Here is a 19,916-nt window from a genome sequence, read left to right as displayed (position 1 = left end):
TTTTAAAGTTTTTTTTTTATTTTTATAGTGTAGCTATAAAATCCTTATTTTAACTATCAAATCTTAAAATTTTAAAAATATCTTCTTGGAGCTTCAATCTCAGTAGTTAAAACATCCTGTTAAAAAATGATTGGTCATGCGTTGTCTGATTGATTTATGCAGCACATCATGTAGTTTACGGAGGGAGTACACTATTCTATCTCATTTAGTTTTTTTTTTTTTGTCTCCTCCACAGATGCAAAACACTAATTTCATGTTTGTGGATTTAGAAAAAATGTTTTTTTTTTTAAATTGTTACTGTTGTTGTTATATGCGTAGAAATGTCATCACTAAACAAAAAAGCCTTCTCCGGTGACTTTTACAAAACATGTCACTGTTTACGATAATGCGTCCTCTAAACATAACTTGAGGCCACCCAGCCACCAAAGAATTTCTTGTTTTTGTTAGCAGTTCCATGTCCATTGATTTAGATTACTTAAAGTGAAGGTGATGCTGTTGCTTGGATGTTGATCTCACTTGAAGTTACAATGAGCACTGTAGCTTGCACAGTGATTACTCATGATTATTGCCTTGGTGAAATAACAAAGCTAGTGAAAGAGTCAAACCTGATAAAAAAAATTCCAGTCTTCCCTTGTGTTTTGGAACTAACATTTTTGAGTTGCACCTAATTATGACTTTCTGCGAGCAGGTTTACTTCGCTGTCCATTCCAGAGTTATTCAACCACATGCTAGCATATTCAGGGTTTATGACCTGAAAGGCTTATCGAAAGGACGAAAAGTAAACAAATCAAAAGTCGTAGAGAACGTCATATTAAAGGTTATGGACTTAGGTTTTCGTTTTTACCTAGATCCATTGATCCGATAAAAACTCTTAGGGCATGTCAATTACTGTGGCTCTTCTTTCTTGTCACAATAGTTTGAAATAGAAACAAATATTGTAGGCAAATCAAGCATTAATTGTTTACTTTTATAGGCAAATCAAGTATGATTAATTGTGAGTTTCTGGAAGCGGAAGGTATAATGGATTACAGTCTGTGTTATAAGTGTTCTTCATACTCATTGGATATTTCTTTGGCGTATAGATGTAGAGCATTCTAGCCAAGTCAAGTATTTTCTTACTGTAAGTAGTGCTCTCTTGCCTCTTATCTCTTTATACGGAAGTTAACACCTAGCAACTCATGAATTTTCAACACTTTGCCGCTCGCTTGCAAGAGAATGAGTAGGTAATGGAAGACCATTTGTTGACTGCTGTCCCAACCAAACCTGAGAAAGAGTTTTCAGAGACATATTAATTTCATTCTTTCATTTTTCTCTTATACAGTATAACTTGGTTTTTCTAGAAATGCTTACTTAGTTGAATTTTATAAAATATTAAATTAAGAATAATCCTAGATTCCCGGCTGCCTATCCTATTTCTTTGTAGTTGTTCTGTTCACATTCCATTTCTCCAAGCTTGATCAAGGCCTCCTCCTACCATGGATCGTATTGTTAACAGTAGTGAGTTGAGATCCATGGAAAACAAGGCTTACAGTTTTATTTTCCTGGTTATGGCGTAAAATTGAATTCCCCACTCTTTCTTACAGAGGCTCTGGGGCCTGTGCCATGCAAGTTTGCGACCATCTGTATAGCATGGAGTAGAGGAACTGTGACGACTTGGTAACATAGGGACGGCTGTCCTGATTTCCTAGCAATATGGCTCTGTCAATTTGCAGTAGCTGGATGATAGTTGATTTACATCCTTTTTTTCTTATTTAAAACAGTATTCGAGATAAAAGGAAGGACGGCCATTCCCACTAGATTAAGCAGTTGAGTTTTTCTCCAAAAACTGGTATTGTGGTTCGAGTTTTAAGGTCCCTTTCTAAATATTCAACCCCTCCTCCATGGCTCACCGGAAGAGCTTAACAGAGACAAAAATGAAAGGGAACATTAATCCGTGGCCCAACCTGGGCCAGACATTCACTGAAAGACAGGAAGGATACAGCAAAAACACAGGCCTTTAAATTAAATAAACACCAGCCCACTTAGACATCCGGTGGACTACACAGGTCGAGCCTAACACAGATCCATCCTCGACTTGAGAGAGGGAAACCGGTAGGGCAGCAGCATCAGCATCAGCATACGATTATTGGATGGGGAAGAAACAGAAGGTCAAAAGGAACTGCATGGACCTTAAATGCTTTCATTACTAGCTGCGTGTGTAATGCTTGTTTATTATCATCATTGCCTTTGTTGGAAGATATATTTGGGGTGTTGTGACTGTTTATCATCATTCCCTTGGACCACTCTATATTTGGTGAACACCACCCTCTTGGATTGGTCCTTTTTGGCATCTTGTGGTCCTCTGGTTGCCAAAAAAAGACCATTCCACTGAATCCCTGTATTCTTTCCATACAAATTTAGAAGATTTAAGCTCGCCAGATGCAAAATATAGTTGAGGATACTGTTAACTGCAGTTGTCATGTTAAATCTAGAGGGGTAAGACTGTTGATCTACAGGTAGTGATCCATGGAATAAATCTCTTCATAAACCAACTCCCCTGTTTCTTGTCAGGGGAACCTGCATTTTATTTCTTTTCCATTTCGAGATTCATCATGTTTAAGATTTACAAAATATAATAAGACCTTGTAATCATTATCAAGGATAGCATGCTTACTAAGCAAATATTTATAAACTTGTATAAAATTTAAAATATAATTCTAGTATACATACTAAAATAAACTAGAGTTTACACTTAAACAAAACTAATTGAGGCCAGTTACTTCTTAAAGCTCTTGAAATACAACCAAGTTGAGATTTTGTTGTTATCAAAAATTAATTTTTTATCTTTTAAAGTTTTATTATTTCTTACTTGGTGCTAAATAACTAATTTTAGTAAACTTTTTGGGATTCTGAAATCATCACCTTGTTTAGGTATATTTCTAAATAAGGTCAAAATAAAAAAAATTATACTCAATAATCTATTTACAATGACTAAACATAAGCTTTAGATTAAAAGAAAAATTATATAAAAAATAAAGCTTAAAAAACAAAGGGACCTGGATGAAAATTTAGGCGTGGAATGATGTTTTCAATTATGGAACAAATAGTCATAAATATGCAAAAATAACCAATCACGAACACTTTTTTATAGATAAATTATGGAACTAAAACTGGTACAATTAATTCTAATAATAATCATAATGAATCCACTCCAACATTAGCTTTAATTAACCTTTATAAAATCAGAATTAAACTTGAATTTTTTGCCTTTAAATACGATGTTTCTAGACGAAAAAAATGTTCATGTCCTGAAGAAATTGTTTTGAAAATATCGACTGGATTCTTAAATTCATGGGCTAGTCAAAACAATAGGGTGGAAGAAACAATTATTTGTCAACTAGACACTTGCCAAAATTAAATTGGCAAAGAAAATCTTTTGAGCTAAAAAAATTATTTTATAACAAGCCTAAACTTAATTCCAGATACAAAATTAAAGCCCAAGGCATGAATATAAGCTAATTCAAATTAAACCGCATACAAGTATGGATTTAAACTTAAAACCCACTTAAAACTTGGGTGTTATTTGTTCTCAATATTAACTCTTCACATTCCATTAAATAAGCCACATAAACTTTTTTTTTTATGGGATAAATTTTGAAGGGTTTTGGATTTCTTCAAAAACATAATCATGGATTCATTAAGATTAATTTTTCACTCATCCATAATTTGATTTTGAAGGGTTTTGGATTTCTTCAAAAATATAATCATGGATTCATTAAGATGAATTTTTCACTTATCCATAATTTATTTAAATTATGTTAATTTTTTATATTAAAGAGTTTATGTTAGAAATTAGATTCTAACAAAGTTTTAACGATAAAAATAAGAAAATGAATAGATTCTAACAAAGTTTTAACGATAAAAATGAGAGGACTTCATTTTTAATTTGATCTCAAATGTGCCAATCAACTATTTCTAACAAAATTTTCTAGCAATCCCCCACATGAATGGAAAACTTATAAGTAATGAAAATAACTCGAAGATTTATAAAAAAATACTAACTTGATGAATCATTATAATAAGATAGATTGTTTTTAGTGTTAAACCTTCCTCAATAAAATAATAACCGATTTATTCGGCTAATTAGTGAACTCAAAATCTTGAACTATTTAGCTTGTCGTGTAAACCAAAACAATAATATTTATATAAATCTTCACTTAGAGGTTTTTTTTTTTGTTCTCATGGTTATATTTATTTTGGCATTGGATAACTCCTAGTTTCATGAATGCTTTAGAGAATTCAATATTTAAAAAAAAAAATTAAAAGAAATGATCGTATTTTTCATTTATATAGGTGATTTTTTATTAAAAGTATTTTTCTATACTCTATTTGATATACAAAAATACAAAAATCATTAAGAGCTTAGCTTACATTTTATCATGCTTCAACCATTAAAGCTTTTATCATATGAATAAGTAGCAAATAATAATTTTTAATAGTAGACTAATTGTCTTAATGGACGTAAATTGTTGGAATTGATTTTGAATAATATGGAATATCCTTAAACTAGTTTTGTAGTCATACGACTTTCTCTTTAACTTTATCAAAAGTAATAAACTCTAATTCTATCATGGATCTTTTAATATATGTTTTCTTATAGGATTTTCATGATACAACTTATTTATTAAGTGTGAAGATATATCCATTAGTTAATTTTGAATTTTTAATATCATATATCTGATTGAAATCACTATACCTTTTTAGCATTATTAGATAACTAACATAGTGTAACTTATGCTCCAAGGCGTATCTCAAGTATTTAAGTACCCTATTTATTATTTTTCAATAATTCATACTTAGATTACTGTTAAATATACTCGTTTGCTAACTGAGTATGTAATAATAGGCCTCATGTAGTTTATAACATACATGAAGTTCTCAATTATTTGATAGTATTTTAGTTGGTCTAGTCTCATATCTTTGTTTCTAGACAGATATACACTTATATCTATTTATGTTTTTATAATGTTATTACCATTCTTAGAAAATTTATCAAGAATTTTCTCAATATAATAAGATTTAGACAATACCAAACCATTAGATGCCCCATGTTTTTTATTTCTCATATGACATCTATGACACCCAAGTCTTTCAAGTTAAACTTATTAATTAATGTTTTCTTGATGGACTTGATCATGTAATCAATTACTCAAAATGAGCATATTGTTAACATAAATACATAAAATAACATGACATTTATTTACATTTCTTATATAAACACATTTATCAACTTTATTGATTTTGAATTCATTTGAAAACATAACATTGTCAAACAATTTATTCATTTGTCTCAGTGTTTGTTTTAAACAATTTAATGATTTAACAAACTTTATTTTCTTGGTTATTAAAAATGAATCCCTCAGGTTATTCTATGTAAATCTCTTTATCAAGATTATCATTTAAAAAAAGTTATGTATTATTTATGTAATAACATTTGTATGGAATTTATTCTTAACACATATGAATATATGATCATATTTCTCACTTATATAGGTGATCTTTTATTAAAAGGATTTTTCTATACTCTATTTGATATACAAAAATACAAAAATCATTAAGAGCTTAGCTTACATTTTATCATGCTTCAACCATTAAAGCTTTTATCATATGAATAAGTAGCAAATAATAATTTTTAATAGTAGACTAATTGTCTTAATGGACGTAAATTGTTGGAATTGATTTTGAATAATATGGAATATCCTTAAACTAGTTTTGTAGTCATACGACTTTCTCTTTAACTTTATCAAAAGTAATAAACTCTAATTTTATCATGGATCTTTTAATATATGTTTTCTTATAGAATTTTCATGATACAACTTATTTATTAAGTGTGAAGACATATCCATTAATTAATTTTGAATTTTTAATATCATATATCTAATTGACATCACTATACTTTTCTAGCATCATTAGGTAACTAATACAGTGTAACTTATGCTCCAAGCTGTATCTCAAGTATTCAAGTATTTAAGTATTTAAGTACCCTATTTATTATTTTTCAATAATTCATACTTAGATTACTGTTAAATATACTCGTTTGCTAACTGAGTATGTAATAATAGGCCTCATGTAGTTTATAACATACATGAAGTTCTCAATTATTTGATAGTATTTTAATTGATCTAGTCTCATATCTTTGTTTCTAGACAGATATACACTTATATCTATTTATGTTTTTATAATGTTATTACCATTCTTAGAAAATTTATCAAGAATTTTCTCAATATAATAAGATTTAGACAATACCAAACCATTAGATGCCCCATGTTTTTTATTTCTCATATGACATCTATGACACCCAAGTCTTTCAAGTTAAACTTATTAATTAATGTTTTCTTGGTGGACTTGATCATGTAATCAATTACTCAAAATGAGTATATTGTTAACATAAATACATAAAATAACATGACATTTATTTACATTTCTTATATAAACACATTTATCAACTTTATTGATTTTGAATTCATTTGAAAACATAACATTGTCAAACAATTTATTCATTTGTCTCAGTGTTTGTTTTAAACAATTTAATGATTTAACAAACTTTATTTTCTTGGTCATTAAAATGAATCCCTCATGTTATTTTATGTAAATCTCTTTATCAAGATTACCATTTAAAAAAAGTTATGTATCGTTTATATAATAACATTTGTATGGAATTTATTCCTAACACATATGAATGCGTGCCAAAATAACTCATACCTTTCTATTGTTAAACTTTTTAACAACAAGTCTACTTTTATATTTATCAATAATCCCATTAACTTTCATCTTACTTTTAAGGATCTACTTATGCACTAATGGTTTACTTCTGGAAGGAAAATCCTTTAGTTTTCATGTATGATTATTCATAATAAATTATATTTCATTATTGATTATCTACTTTCATTAAAATGTTAAAAAATAAGATATTTATTTTGGAGTACATACGAGACTCATTTTCTAATAAATATGTTAGAAAATCAAGACCAATTTTTTTCTTGTTATTTTTACCTTTTTACTCCTTTCAAGTTCACTTTTTTTTTTATTGATGATAATCATTTGAGCTACCCTTAATCATTCTTTTAAATAAATGTTTTTCATATACTTTATTAAATGGAACCATACCTTTAAATAATATGTCATTCATTGATTTGATTATAATATTAGGAAGAATATTCTCAATATTTGATATGTAATGCTTCATTCTTATAAATTGATATGCATTATTTTATTAAATAGAACTATGCCTTTAAATAATATGTCATTCATTAATTTAACTATAATATTAAGATGAATATCCTCAATACTTGATTTGAGTACAAGAAATTATGCATTACTATTGTAAGCATATTTGATAAATACATAATTCATTGTTTTAGGTCCTATATTGACATTTTAAGGATAAAAAAATGTATTATTTACAAAACAGCCCCACACTTCGTGGTATTTATAGAAAGATCTTTTATCTTTTATAATTTATATGATGCCTTTTTTAACTCATCATATAACACTTTATTAAGTATATAATTAGAAGTTAGAGTTGTCTATCCTTAAAAAAAAAAGTTAGTTTTTTTTTAGACAATTCATTTTTCTCTTTAGTCTTAGCCTCAAAATGAGATCCTCAACTTTAATTTTCTTACTTTTATTCTTAAGATAATTCTCAAAAACTTTCCAAGATGATAAAAACTTTTAAATAATTGCAACCACTTGAAAACAATTCACCTATAACCATTATTTAGTATAAATACCATGTAAGGTGATTTAAAACTATTAAACTTAGTTCATAATGACCATTGAGTCAACCATCTTGAAATTTAAAATTTTTATTGATTATGAGCTTTTACATACCATCAATTTCAATCGTTAACTATTTGTTCAAAGCATTCTATAGTTCTTTTGCACTTTTAATTGAACTTTAACTATTACATTAAGTATTGTCCAGTCTATTCAAGATAAATTTTTTACACACAAAATCATAATGATTCTATATGTTCAAAGCTATCATAATAATAGAATTAAATTTATTATTTGATAGCCTTAACACTTTTTTCGATAAGAACTTATTTAAGTTCGAGGTGGTCAATTAAAATAATATTTTTTTATTATTTTCTTTTAAAGTTCAATTCATTAAATTTTTCAGATTTCTCACCATACACCACAAAAGATAATAGTGGAATCCTCTTTATCAAAGCAATGGTTGCCAAAATCAAATTGGCTAAGAAAACTAATCCTCTAGCTAAAGTCATGATATATTTTTGTAAATCAATAGCATGAATTTATATAAATAATTTTTTCTTCTCAAAACAAGTATAAGATATAATATGTGGAACAAACACAAAATCTTAACAAACTAAAGTTTGATAAAAAAAATTTATAACAAATATAAAAGGCTAAACAACCAGATTTTTTAAACTAGGCAAGATTATTTTAAATTATTATCCTATTAACATACATCATACCATTATAAGCTTGTTTAAATAAATAGCATATGAATTTAAGTTTGTATAAATAAATTAAACAATTAGCATGATCGAAACAAAGATTAAAAGATGTATTCTTTAAATGTTCAATTAAAAGAATATATTACATGCATGAATATAACAGGCTAGATGAAAGGTAAACTTAACTAAATAAATAAAGTTTTTAATATACTTTTTAACAATTAATCTAGTTTTTATAAAGAGTTATAAACTAAATAAAAATTAATTCACTAAAACCTTAAGATTGTAATTTAAAATATACTTGTTGATTAGACAAGTGGATATATTTTGTAGAAAGATCTTTTATCTTTTTATAATTTATATGATGCCTTTTCTAACTCATCGTATAACACTTTATTAAATATATAATTAGAAGTTAGAGTTGTCTATCCTTAAAAAAAAAAGTTAGTTTTTTTTTAGACAATTCATTTTTCTCTTTAGTCTTAGCCTCAAAATGAGATCCTCAACTTTAATTTTCTTACTTTTATTCTTAAGATAATTCTCAAAAACTTTCCAAGATGATAAAAACTTTTAAATAATTGCAACCACTTGAAAACAATTCACCTATAACCATTATTTAGTATAAATACCATGTAAGGTGATTTAAAACTATTAAACTTAGTTCATAATGACCATTGAGTCAACCATCTTGAAATTTAAAATTTTTATTGATTATGAGCTTTTACATACCATCAATTTCAATCGTTAACTATTTGTTCAAAGCATTCTATAGTTCTTTTGCACTTTTAATTGAACTTTAACTATTACATTAAGTATTGTCCAGTCTATTCAAGATAAATTTTTTACACACAAAATCATAATGATTCTATATGTTCAAAGCTATCATAATAATAGAATCAAATTTATTATTTGATAGCCTTAGAACTTTTTTCGATAAGAACTTATTTAAATTTGAGGTAGTCAATTAAAATAATATTTTTTTATTGTTTCCTTTTAAAGTTCAATTCATTATTTTTTTCAGATTTCTCACCATACACCACAAAAGATAATAGTGGAATCCTCTTTATCAAAGCAATGGTTGCCAAAATCAAATTGGCTAAGAAAACTAATCCTCTAGCTAAAGTCATGATATATTTTAGTAAATCAATAGCATGAATTTATATAAATAATTTTTTCTTCTCAAAACAAGTATAAGATATAATATTTGGAACAAACACAAAATCTTAACAAACTAAAGTTTGATAAAAAAAATTTATAACAAATATAAAAGGCTAAACAACCAGATTTTTTAAACTAGGCAAGATTATTTTAAATTATTATCCTATTAACATACATCATACCATTATAAGCTTGTTTAAATAAATAGCATATGAATTTAAGTTTGTATAAATAAATTAAACAATTAGCATGATCGAAACAAAGATTAAAAGATGTATTCTTTAAATGTTCAATTAAAAGAATATATTACATGCATGAATATAACAGGCTAGATGAAAGTTAAACTTAACTAAATAAATAAAGTTTTTAATATACTTTTTAACAATTAATCTAGTTTTTATAAAGAGTTATAAACTAAATAAAAATTAATTCACTAAAACCTTAAGATTGTAATTTAAAATATACTTGTTGATGGGACAAGTGGATATATTTGTTTAATATGAACAATAATAAACTTGCAATCACAACAAAGGCTAACATATATATTAAAAAAATATATATAAACTTGTATAAAAAATTAAAAGACAGATATACATGCTAAACATATATGGAGTTTATACTTAAATAAAAACAATTTAGGGCATTTACTTGTTAAAGTTCATAAAGTATAATCAAAATGAATTTTTTTTAATCAAAGATTAATCATTTATCCTAACATCTTTATTGCTCACCATCTAGTTTAAAATAAATAACTTTAATAAACCTTTCAAGATTTCAATACTATCACTTTGTTTAAGTACACTCCTAAAAAGGTCCAACAATCTAAAATATAATTCTAAATTTACTTAGGTACTCTACTCTCTAAAAATTAACTCTTTATCTTCCTACTAAATAAACAAAAAAAAATATTGTTTTTTTTATACAGGATTCGGTTTTAGAGAGTTCGTGGTTTTTTCAAAAACATATGAACTAAATGTTTTTTGAGAACGATTTCTTATTCATCGATAATTTGTTTAAATTATGTTAATATTTATATTAAAAAGTTTATATTAAAGATTAAAATCTAATAAAGTTTTAACCTCAGTAGTAAAATGACCATAGATTTAAAATATCAAATGTATTCATCAATTATGTTTTAACAGAAATTTCAAACAAAGATCCAGGCTAATATTTTAGATTTAATTAATACCATAAATCATGTTACTAATTTTACAAGTAATAAAAAAATATAAATTTAACTTTTGACTATCTCTTGAAAGAATTATATTATAATGTTGAGTATTGTAGTAACAATTATTTTTAAAAAAATTATTTTTGATAATAATTTATATTAATATATTAAAATGATAAAAAAATTATTTTAAACAATTCTTTCTTTAAATATTTGCCAAACAATGTTTGTTACCATGTTCTCCAATAATATCTTAATGTGACACGAATACATTTACACACTTGATCAAGTAAGCTCCAATAAGATAATGGTGTGCACGCATTTGTGTCGTCAAATTTGTATGACAATCATCGTTCCCTTTATGAAATCTATGAATTTTCCTCAACCTTTTACAAAACATAAAGAACTCAACATCATGAATCTCAAATGTGACCATAAACAGTTTCTTGAAACATGTAAACGTGGCAACTTAGTTAAGAGCATAATTGAGCAAAGTACATCCTTAAAAGAAACAACAAAACAAAAGCTTCGTAACACCAGCACGAGAGGGCAATGGACCACAGGTTGGTCATGTCTCTGACAGGCTCTTTGATGGACAATCTGCACAAATTTTTCTTCACCTGTGGGCCTGTGGCTCAGTCCTAAATGGGTCTAGATCGGTGAGATATGCCGAGGCACCAAAAAGCAGCCACCCGTGTTGATTTTCCTCGTCCTAGGGTCCTAACTAGGCTCGGCACCAAAGGTGTCTTGCGTGTCACACTGTCCCAGGAACCGCATGGTTAAAAGCTTTAGCTGAATGCTCTTCCAACCTTGCTCCGAGAGAAGGATTTTAGGCATCATTACCCTACTGATTTTATTCCTACGTTTCTGTCATAGCATCTCTAGGTTTAAAAGAAACTTGCCGGTAAGAATTCGTTTTCTTGTATTTAAATCAATTATTTTACCGTCAATTATAGAATCAAAATAATATGTGATAGTAGTGATGTTTTTATAAATTTTATCAAGTTAATTTTAAAAATAAAAAATAAGAGAAGAAATTAATATAATTTACATCTTCGTAACAGTTATATCTTTATATACAAGTAGAGAAAATAATTATTTTTTTAATATTTTTTATAAATATTTAGATTAGACTTGTTTTTCAACAACATATCAGGTCTAACCTAACAACTAATAATATCTTAAATGATTTATTTTTTTAATACAAGACGAGGTTAGAATTCGAAAATGCTTGAGGAAGAGATACATGAATGCAAGATGGTTTTCTTGTATTTAAATCAATTATTTTACTGTCAATTATAGAATCAAAATAATATGATGTTTTTATAAATTTTATCAAATTAATTTTAAAAATAAAAAATAAGAGAAGAAATTAATATAATTTACATCTTCATAAAAGTTATATCTTTATATACAAGTAGAAAAAATAATTATTTTTTTAATATTTTTTTATAAATATTTAGATTAGACTTGTTTTTTAACAATATATCAGGTCTAATCTAATAACTAATAATATTTTAAATGATTTATTTTTTTAATATAAAAAGAGGTTAGAATTCAAAAATGCTCGAGGAAGAGATACATGAATGCAAGATCAACTATAAGATTATTGGCTCCAGCGAGTTGGGTAAAAGAAAGGTAATGCCTTTCAATTCTAGTCATAGAGCCTCTGCAAAATTTAAACTGCTGGCCTGGCATAGCACACATCTACTCCCAGGATATGTAGAGCATGGCGAGACAAATCGCAAATATTAGGGAAGTGAAGGTGGCCTTGATACCAGAAATGTCAACAACGAGCAAATAGTAGATGTAGAATCAGTACTCTTTCACACTAACAAGTAGAGGATCCAACAAAAATCTTGGCAAGAAAGAGAGAAAAGCTTTCAAAATGGTTTGATAATTTGGATCATGCAAATAGTGTTCTAACGTGAGAAGTTTTACTTTGTAGGCCTAATTGTGCAAAAATGCCTCTAGCTTGTCATTATCTTCTTGTTTTTTTGTTGACTTTGCGAGACCTTCATGATTAAAAAAAAGTGTGCAGAGGTAAATCAGAGTATTTTTTATTTAAAAATATATTAAAATAATATATATTTTTTATTCTTTAAAATTTATTTTTGATGTTATCATATCAAAATAATTTAAAAATATAATAAAATCACAATACCAAATATAACCTAAATCGCATAGAAGATAGAATAGATGCAGGGGACTAGCCATTGTTCAAAATAATTTTGAAATAAACAGCCCCTTCCTGTTTTCAGATTAGGCGATGCAAGCTTTAACTCAGGGAATAGTATTTTTTTGTTTTGGGTAAACAAAAGTAAGAAAACGGAGAGTTAAAAGGGACAGAACTGCTTCAACCATACCAATCATCTCATGTTACTGATGAAAATGATCGTAGCTAATAAGTCAAAGTCTGCACACCGATTTACTTCTTAAAAAGGAGGTGCCTTTTCACTAATGGTCATCCGAGATTACACAGCTATTGGATTATCATGGCGCCACCTTATCATTTTAGGAAAATACTGCTTAACCACAATGTGTTGTGAGTTTTTTTTTTTTTAAAAAAAACTCAATCTTCATGTCTTTGTTAATTCTATTTTCTAGTTTCACTTATAAGTAGAGAAATCAGTGAAAATTCTAACTTTGATAAGAATTATATTTAATTATTTTTTAAAATATTTTTTATTTAAAAAAATATATTAATAATTTTTTTATTTTTTAAAAATTATTTTTAAGATTAGCATATCAAAATAATTTTAAAACATAAAAAATATATTAATTTAAAATAAAAAAATTTTCAATTTTTTTAAAACATCTTTAAATACAATGTTAAACACGATTGAGTTAACCATGGTTGAGCTTTGACCACTCTATAATATTTTACAATATAATTTTTAAAATATTTTTAATAAAAATATAATAAAATTAATACTTGTTAATATTTTTTAAATATCAACATTAAACTATAAAAAAATAAAAAATATTAATTTAATATATTTTAAAATAAAAATATTTTTAAAAATATACACTATTATATAACTTTTCTCGTGAGTCCATTCATATCCTGTTCTTTAACCCTTAGAGTTGTATTAAAAAAGGTTAAACATGTGTTTAATATCATGGTGCAAGAAGCTTTTTAAAATATATTTTAATAAAAATAATACTTTTTTAGTTTTTTAATTTAAGTATATCTAAATTATAAAAAAGTATTATAAAAAATTATTTCAAGATTCTTTTAATAAAAAATTATTTCAAAAACATCCATTCCACCTCAACCTAAGGTGGCTAGAGAACAGGGGCAAAGGACAAAAAATTAACAGGGGAAAACCAGAGCCCAGAAATAAGGTTAGAAAACTTCAGTCAGACACTGAACACAAAACTAGAAACATGAGGAGATGCAACCAACACCTGTAGCTACAAGTCACGGTAGGACAGGAGAGAAGCACGCAAACAGAGACCAAACTTCACTCAAACTAAAACAGCAGACCAGGCTAGATGAGTGAAACAGAGAAGAACCCAAGGTTAGGAACTTGAAGCGAAACATGGAAAGAAAAGATAAAGGTGTGGACGTGGAGAGACAAGGGAAAGGCGAAAAGAAAGAAGGAGAAATATCGATGGGTAAAAGAGAGTCGAAAGGAGGGATGCTAATGCAGGTCGGGAAAAGAGGAGGCCCATCTACTCCATCACCCACTTGGAGACTTGAGTTCTCTTCTTCTCCAAATGATAGCAACAACAACCCCATTCAAGAATTTCTAAACACCACCACTGCTGTCTCTGCTAGAAAGCTCTGTGCCAATTTTTGGGAGATTCAGCCCCAAGTTCACCATTCTGTGCCTAAAATGAACAAGAATCCTGGTCATAGAAGAGCACACCCTAGCCACCAGTATAAAGACAAGAAGGCCTTTGGGCCACGTACTCATTTAGTTGATCCTCTTAATAGCCCCCCCGATCAGGTTTAACTATCTCTTAGCATTTCTTTATCGTTTATAATTTTGATGGAGTTTATGACTAGATAGGGAAAAAATGGGGTTTTCGATTATAATCTTGTTTTGTGATTGGCTGGTTCTCGAGCTGTATTTTTCTTTTTTTGTCATTACCGGCTTCAATTGATTTTTGTTGGCTTCTTCTTGTTTGGTGGCTGGGGGGTTTTGCTTGCCTGTCTTGTGCTTTGCTTGGTCTGTTGATCTTTTAGTTGTATATATTTTGACATTTTAGCTGAGAGGAACTGTCAATTAATGCAGAAAGTTTTATCCTTTTCTTAGAATTATTTAGAGGCTGATGGTTTGGGAGCTTATTTTTTTAATTTATTTTTTTGTTGCCTTTGTTACTTGCAGAATGCCTTTTCTAATAACATATTTTAATTGCTTTATCTCATGGTTTCTACTCTTGTGCTGGTGGTCCATAGGCAGCTTTGTTCCATGCATGCTCTTGTTTTGCAGTTCATGTTTGAGTTGAAAGGTTTCTTCTTTGTGGTCTTCAGTTTCCTAAATTCATCTTCTGGACTCCAAATCGAGTTTCTGTAGTTTCAACATTTACTTATAGGTAATCAATTACAATAATAATAATAAAAAACATGCATCCTCCTAATTTTACCTGGATTTTCTCCAGATTATTTAATGATTGTTGATGTCCTGGTGGTTTTCTTTATTATTATTTTTTTTTTCCTTTTGTTGGTTATGCTATCAGTTGTTGCCTAGAACCAGATCTCGTTCTTCATTGAGTACAAAATTGCTGGCTACCTGCTTTGGTAGTCTTAATATAAGGGGTGCCCATTAGCAACGATCTGTTCCGTTGTCATGTGGCTGGAAGTGAAGTGTCTACCTTCTTCTTGTGACATAACAAATGTTCAAGTAATAAGCAATCTCTGTTTCTTGTTTTGGTAGAACAACCTCATTAAATGTACTTTACCATTGATGCTCTTGGTTTGGTTTCTTGGAGTTGAAATCCCTACGTCCACTGGATGAGCAAGAATACATTGGAGTTCCTGTTTAACTTAGGAATTGTAATCATTATGTAGTGGACTATTTCTTTCTTTCAGGAAGCTAGGCATTTGCACACTGTAAACTGATCCTTACTCTAATGATAAAGTAGCTTTGAGTATTATTATTTTCACAAAGTAACTAATCCTAGCTAATATTTCCAGCCAGCAAGGGCAAGTCGCTTGAGGAAACAGGCCGCATCATTGATGCAACACCATCGACCAACTGGAAGAGATGGTAATGCTCTAAAGCCTACTATATCACCTGCAAGTTGTGATAGCTCAATGGAGGTAAATAAATGTTCTCCTCCCTATATCCCTCAGCAATTTTTGTTTTGATTTTGTGCATATAGGAAATTATAAAAGAAAACAGAACAGAACAGAGGCAATTAGGTGTCCCATGACTTTTTGCAATATCAGCAATCCATGGAAGTTCAAAGGTAACTTATAGTACATAGTTTCCCTCTTTACTTATCATGGAGTAACAGTGGGAATCTTGATTTGGAAATTGTCTCTTGTGCTAGATATAGACTTAGGAGATGAACTTGGATGCCTCTAGTGATAGTCCCTTGGCAATCATCAGTTAGACGACTATGATATTGATACATAAAAAGCACAGTTTTAAGTAAAACTTAAACGGACCCAATTATGTAATTCCTGTATTTTGAAAATTTGGTCTCCAGAGAAGTTTCATGTGCAACAAAAAGGATCTGATTATCATTCATGCTCAGATAAAACTTGAGACTACAAACTGCTTTTTTTGTCGTGTCAATTCATAAACAGAAGAAAGTCAAGGACCCAAACTAAAGTTGTCATATTAAAGTGGAAAATGATGAACTAGGCGTTTTATCATGTTAATGGTTCTCATTTAAGTTAGCATGCTGCTGATAAGGACACTGTGAATGTTATATTAGCTGATCTCCTCAAGAAGTTCCTTATCATAACTGTTTCTTTTATTGTCATTGTGATTCCCCAAATTATCTGTTTGTTTTCTCTTTGTATTTCTTCTACAAATTCAGGAGTGGCTCTTTTCCGCAGGTGGCACCTTATAATCCTGCAGTTACCCCTAGTAGTTCTTCAGATTTTAAGGGCAGGATGGGAGAGTCAAGTTATAGTCTTAAGACATCAACAGAATTGCTCAAGGTGCTGAATCGGATCTGGAGCCTTGAAGAGCAGCAAGCATGCAATATGTCGTTGTTAAGAGCGTTAAAAATGGAACTGGATGATTCTCAGTCACAAATAAAAGAGCTGCTCAAGGAGAAGCAAGCAGATAGGCAAGAAATGGACATCTTAATGAAACAACTTGCAGAAGATAAAGTTGTCAGGAAGAACAAGGAGCAAGACCGAATCAAATATGCTGTTCAGTCAGTGCAAGAAGAACTGGAAGATGAAAAGAAGTTGAGGAAGCACTCAGAGAGCCTCCACCGGAAGCTGGCCCGAGAGCTTTCTGAGGTAAAATACTCTTTCTCTAATGCTTTAAAAGAGCTCGAGAGAGAAAGGAAAGCCTGTTTTTTGTTGGAAAATTTGTGTGATGAGTTTGCCCAGGGAATAAGAGATTATGAGCAAGAGGTGCGGTCCCTTAGGCACAAATCTGACATGGATAGTGTAGATAGGGAAAAACCTGACCGGTTGGTTCTCCATATTTCAGAAGCATGGCTTGATGAACGGATGCAAATGAAACTAGCAGAAGCTGAAAGTGATCCTGTTGGAAAGAATACAATTGTTGATAAATTAGGTCTGGATATTGAAACCTTTCTTCAAGCTAGACTCTCCAATGAATTGAAGAAAGACAGTAGCTTTGCAAAGGAGGGAATAAAGAATTGCTCACGGCGGGAATCATTTCCATTGAATGACAATGCAAGCGCACCTCAAGCTGCAGCTGATGAAGATTCTACCGACAGTGATTCACATTGTTTTGAACCAAACAAGGGTGCAAGCAAAAGACAAACCACATGCAACTCCAAACAAGAAGTAGATAATGCTTCAGAAATTCGTCTTGAGAAGATATTGTTCTCAAATTCTAAGAAGAGAATGGCTGGATCGGGGGAAAACACTAAGGTTCATAACCAAGTCAATTTCCAGGTGCAGTTTGAAGAACACGTGGCTGGAAGCAAAAACCGATTTCCAGATAGAGGGCAGAATGAATTTAGAGTAGAGAGCCAGGGTTTATCCAGTATCTGTGAAACTAAACAAGATGGTCAACACGAAAGGAAAAGTAAACAGATGGGGGCCCATGGATTGAACTCTAATTATATGATAGATACCCTAACAAGACATCACTCCTTGTCATCTGAGGGTGATAAAACTCATCCCGTCAGAGATTTCAAGGAAGATGCTTGTGCTCAGCCTGTATTTGTAGGTCATGCTAGTCCAGTACAACAATGGATGTCAAAGTTGAAATCCCCTGAATTTGAGAAGTCTGAGTCTTCCTTAAAAGTGACCAGGGTCTTGAAGGAAAATACACTGAAGGCGAAGCTACTTGAAGCAAGATTGGAGGGCCAGAAATCTTGCTTTAAGAGCTTCTAAAGCTATCATTTAGGTTGATAGGGGAAGGTGGATAAGCCTGGAGGAAGAATCTTCTCCATTAGAAACTTCTGCACGAAAGTGGTGTCCAAGATCTTCCGTGTTGCCTATTTTATTTCCTTCCAGTTGTAAATTTTGGAACTATATTTGTAGATGGGAAGTGTACGTGTTCTGGGGTGATCACAGAATTTAACCCTACGTAAACCTGAAAGCCGTCCCTAAAGCTTATATGGCCAATTTTTTTTTCGAATTACAACATTTTTTCGGCATTTTGATCCCGAGTAGAGTAGGGGGTTCGCACTCGAGCGCGCGAGCTCATGCGGCCTTTTTAAGTATTCCTACTAAAAAAACGGGGTTTTACCGGATTTAAGTCTTTTTTCTTATTTAAAATTATTTTTTATAATTTATTTTAGTTTATTTTCATGAGTTTATTTCAATTTAAATAAAAATAATTAAAAAAATAAAATTAAACTAATGGAACCCTAAAATTTTAGCCAATATAATATGAATTTTGGCCAGTATAATATATTACTGTTGTCATATTAAAAATAAATATCATTTTGAAATCTTTTTAAGTTATATCATGCTTATTATATGTTAGGTAGGTAATTTTACGCAGGTTAATTTTAAATACATATTAGGCAATGAATAGGCAATGAATTTGATCGAGAAGTTTCTTTTTATTTTATTTTTTAAAAAAAGTTATCTTAATAAAAAAAATTTATTAAATTTTTTTATTTTTTAAAAAAAGTTATCTTAATAAATTTGTTTTTATTAATTTTTTATTAATATTTAATTAATTTAAAATTTATTTTTATAACTTGTTTTAATTTATTTTTAATAAAATTATTATAATTTTTAATAAATATTTTTATGTTTGACTATTGTTTAATTCTATGAGTGTTTTTGTTATTGTATCATTTGAAAATCAAAGTTGTTAAATTTAATGGAATTTATAATTAGATCCTGCAAAACTCGGTTAATTTAATATATTATTATTTTAAAATTAAAATAAAAAATATTATTTTTATTTTTTGAAATTAAATTATATTTTTTACCGATTATTTATGTGTTTTTAGATTTATAAAGTTGATTGGGTCATATTAAAGTAATTTTTATTTGAATTAATTTTAAATTTAGGTTAAACAAGAAATAAAATTAGATTTATTAAATCAATTTTAATAATAATAACAAATAATTTTATATAATTTGAATTTTTTAAACCATTCAATTTTTTTTTTTATCTTGCCCGCAACTTAACGATTCTACATAAGGTGGTAAGTATCACATTACTGATGCCTACCGGATTGTGCTGAATCTGAGGATGGCTACCTGCGCAAACAACTGTTCATTTCAACTTTAAAAAACTAGCTGCCTTGTTTCTGTTACAATCACAATAAGTTTCTTGGCCTCGTAATCTATTCTGTTGCATCGCCAAATGTTTTCATGTTGACCTTATTTTGGCAATATGATGAAAGTGAAAAGTTTAAATTAAACAAAAGTTAAAACATGAAGGATTTTATGTGAGGGAAATTACTTTTCAGTGGAATAACGATTTTCTGCTCTTGCCCTTCCCATTTAAAAAAAAAAAAAACTTAAAACGGGCTGGGGGGAATTTTAG

At 29.1% G+C, this 19,916-nt stretch overlaps 1 protein-coding gene across 3 annotated transcripts; it reads left to right on the top strand.

Moving 5' to 3' along the window:
* Positions 1-14,083: 14,083 nt before the first annotated feature.
* LOC105124806 (uncharacterized protein At5g41620) lies at positions 14,084-18,548 on the top strand. Of its 3 annotated transcripts, XM_011024943.1 has the most exons (4): positions 14,758-15,336; positions 15,481-15,644; positions 15,938-16,063; positions 16,811-18,548. In XM_011024943.1, exons 2-4 carry the CDS (start codon positions 15,591-15,593, stop codon positions 18,296-18,298), a joined length of 1,668 nt encoding a protein of 555 aa, XP_011023245.1. In that variant the 5' UTR covers positions 14,758-15,336; positions 15,481-15,590; the 3' UTR covers positions 18,299-18,548. The 3 variants fall into 3 exon arrangements, with proteins under 3 accessions (XP_011023242.1, XP_011023245.1, XP_011023243.1); XM_011024940.1 differs by lacking the exons at positions 14,758-15,336; positions 15,481-15,644 and adding an exon at positions 14,084-14,747; XM_011024941.1 differs by having other exon boundaries at positions 14,758-15,644.
* The last annotated feature ends 1,368 nt before the right edge of the window (positions 18,549-19,916 follow it).

Source organism: Populus euphratica, unplaced genomic scaffold (assembly GCF_000495115.2).
Source record: "Populus euphratica unplaced genomic scaffold, PopEup_1.0 scaffold32.1, whole genome shotgun sequence".
Lineage (NCBI taxonomy): Eukaryota > Viridiplantae > Streptophyta > Magnoliopsida > Malpighiales > Salicaceae > Populus > Populus euphratica.
This window is presented reverse-complemented; position numbering and strand designations above follow the sequence as displayed.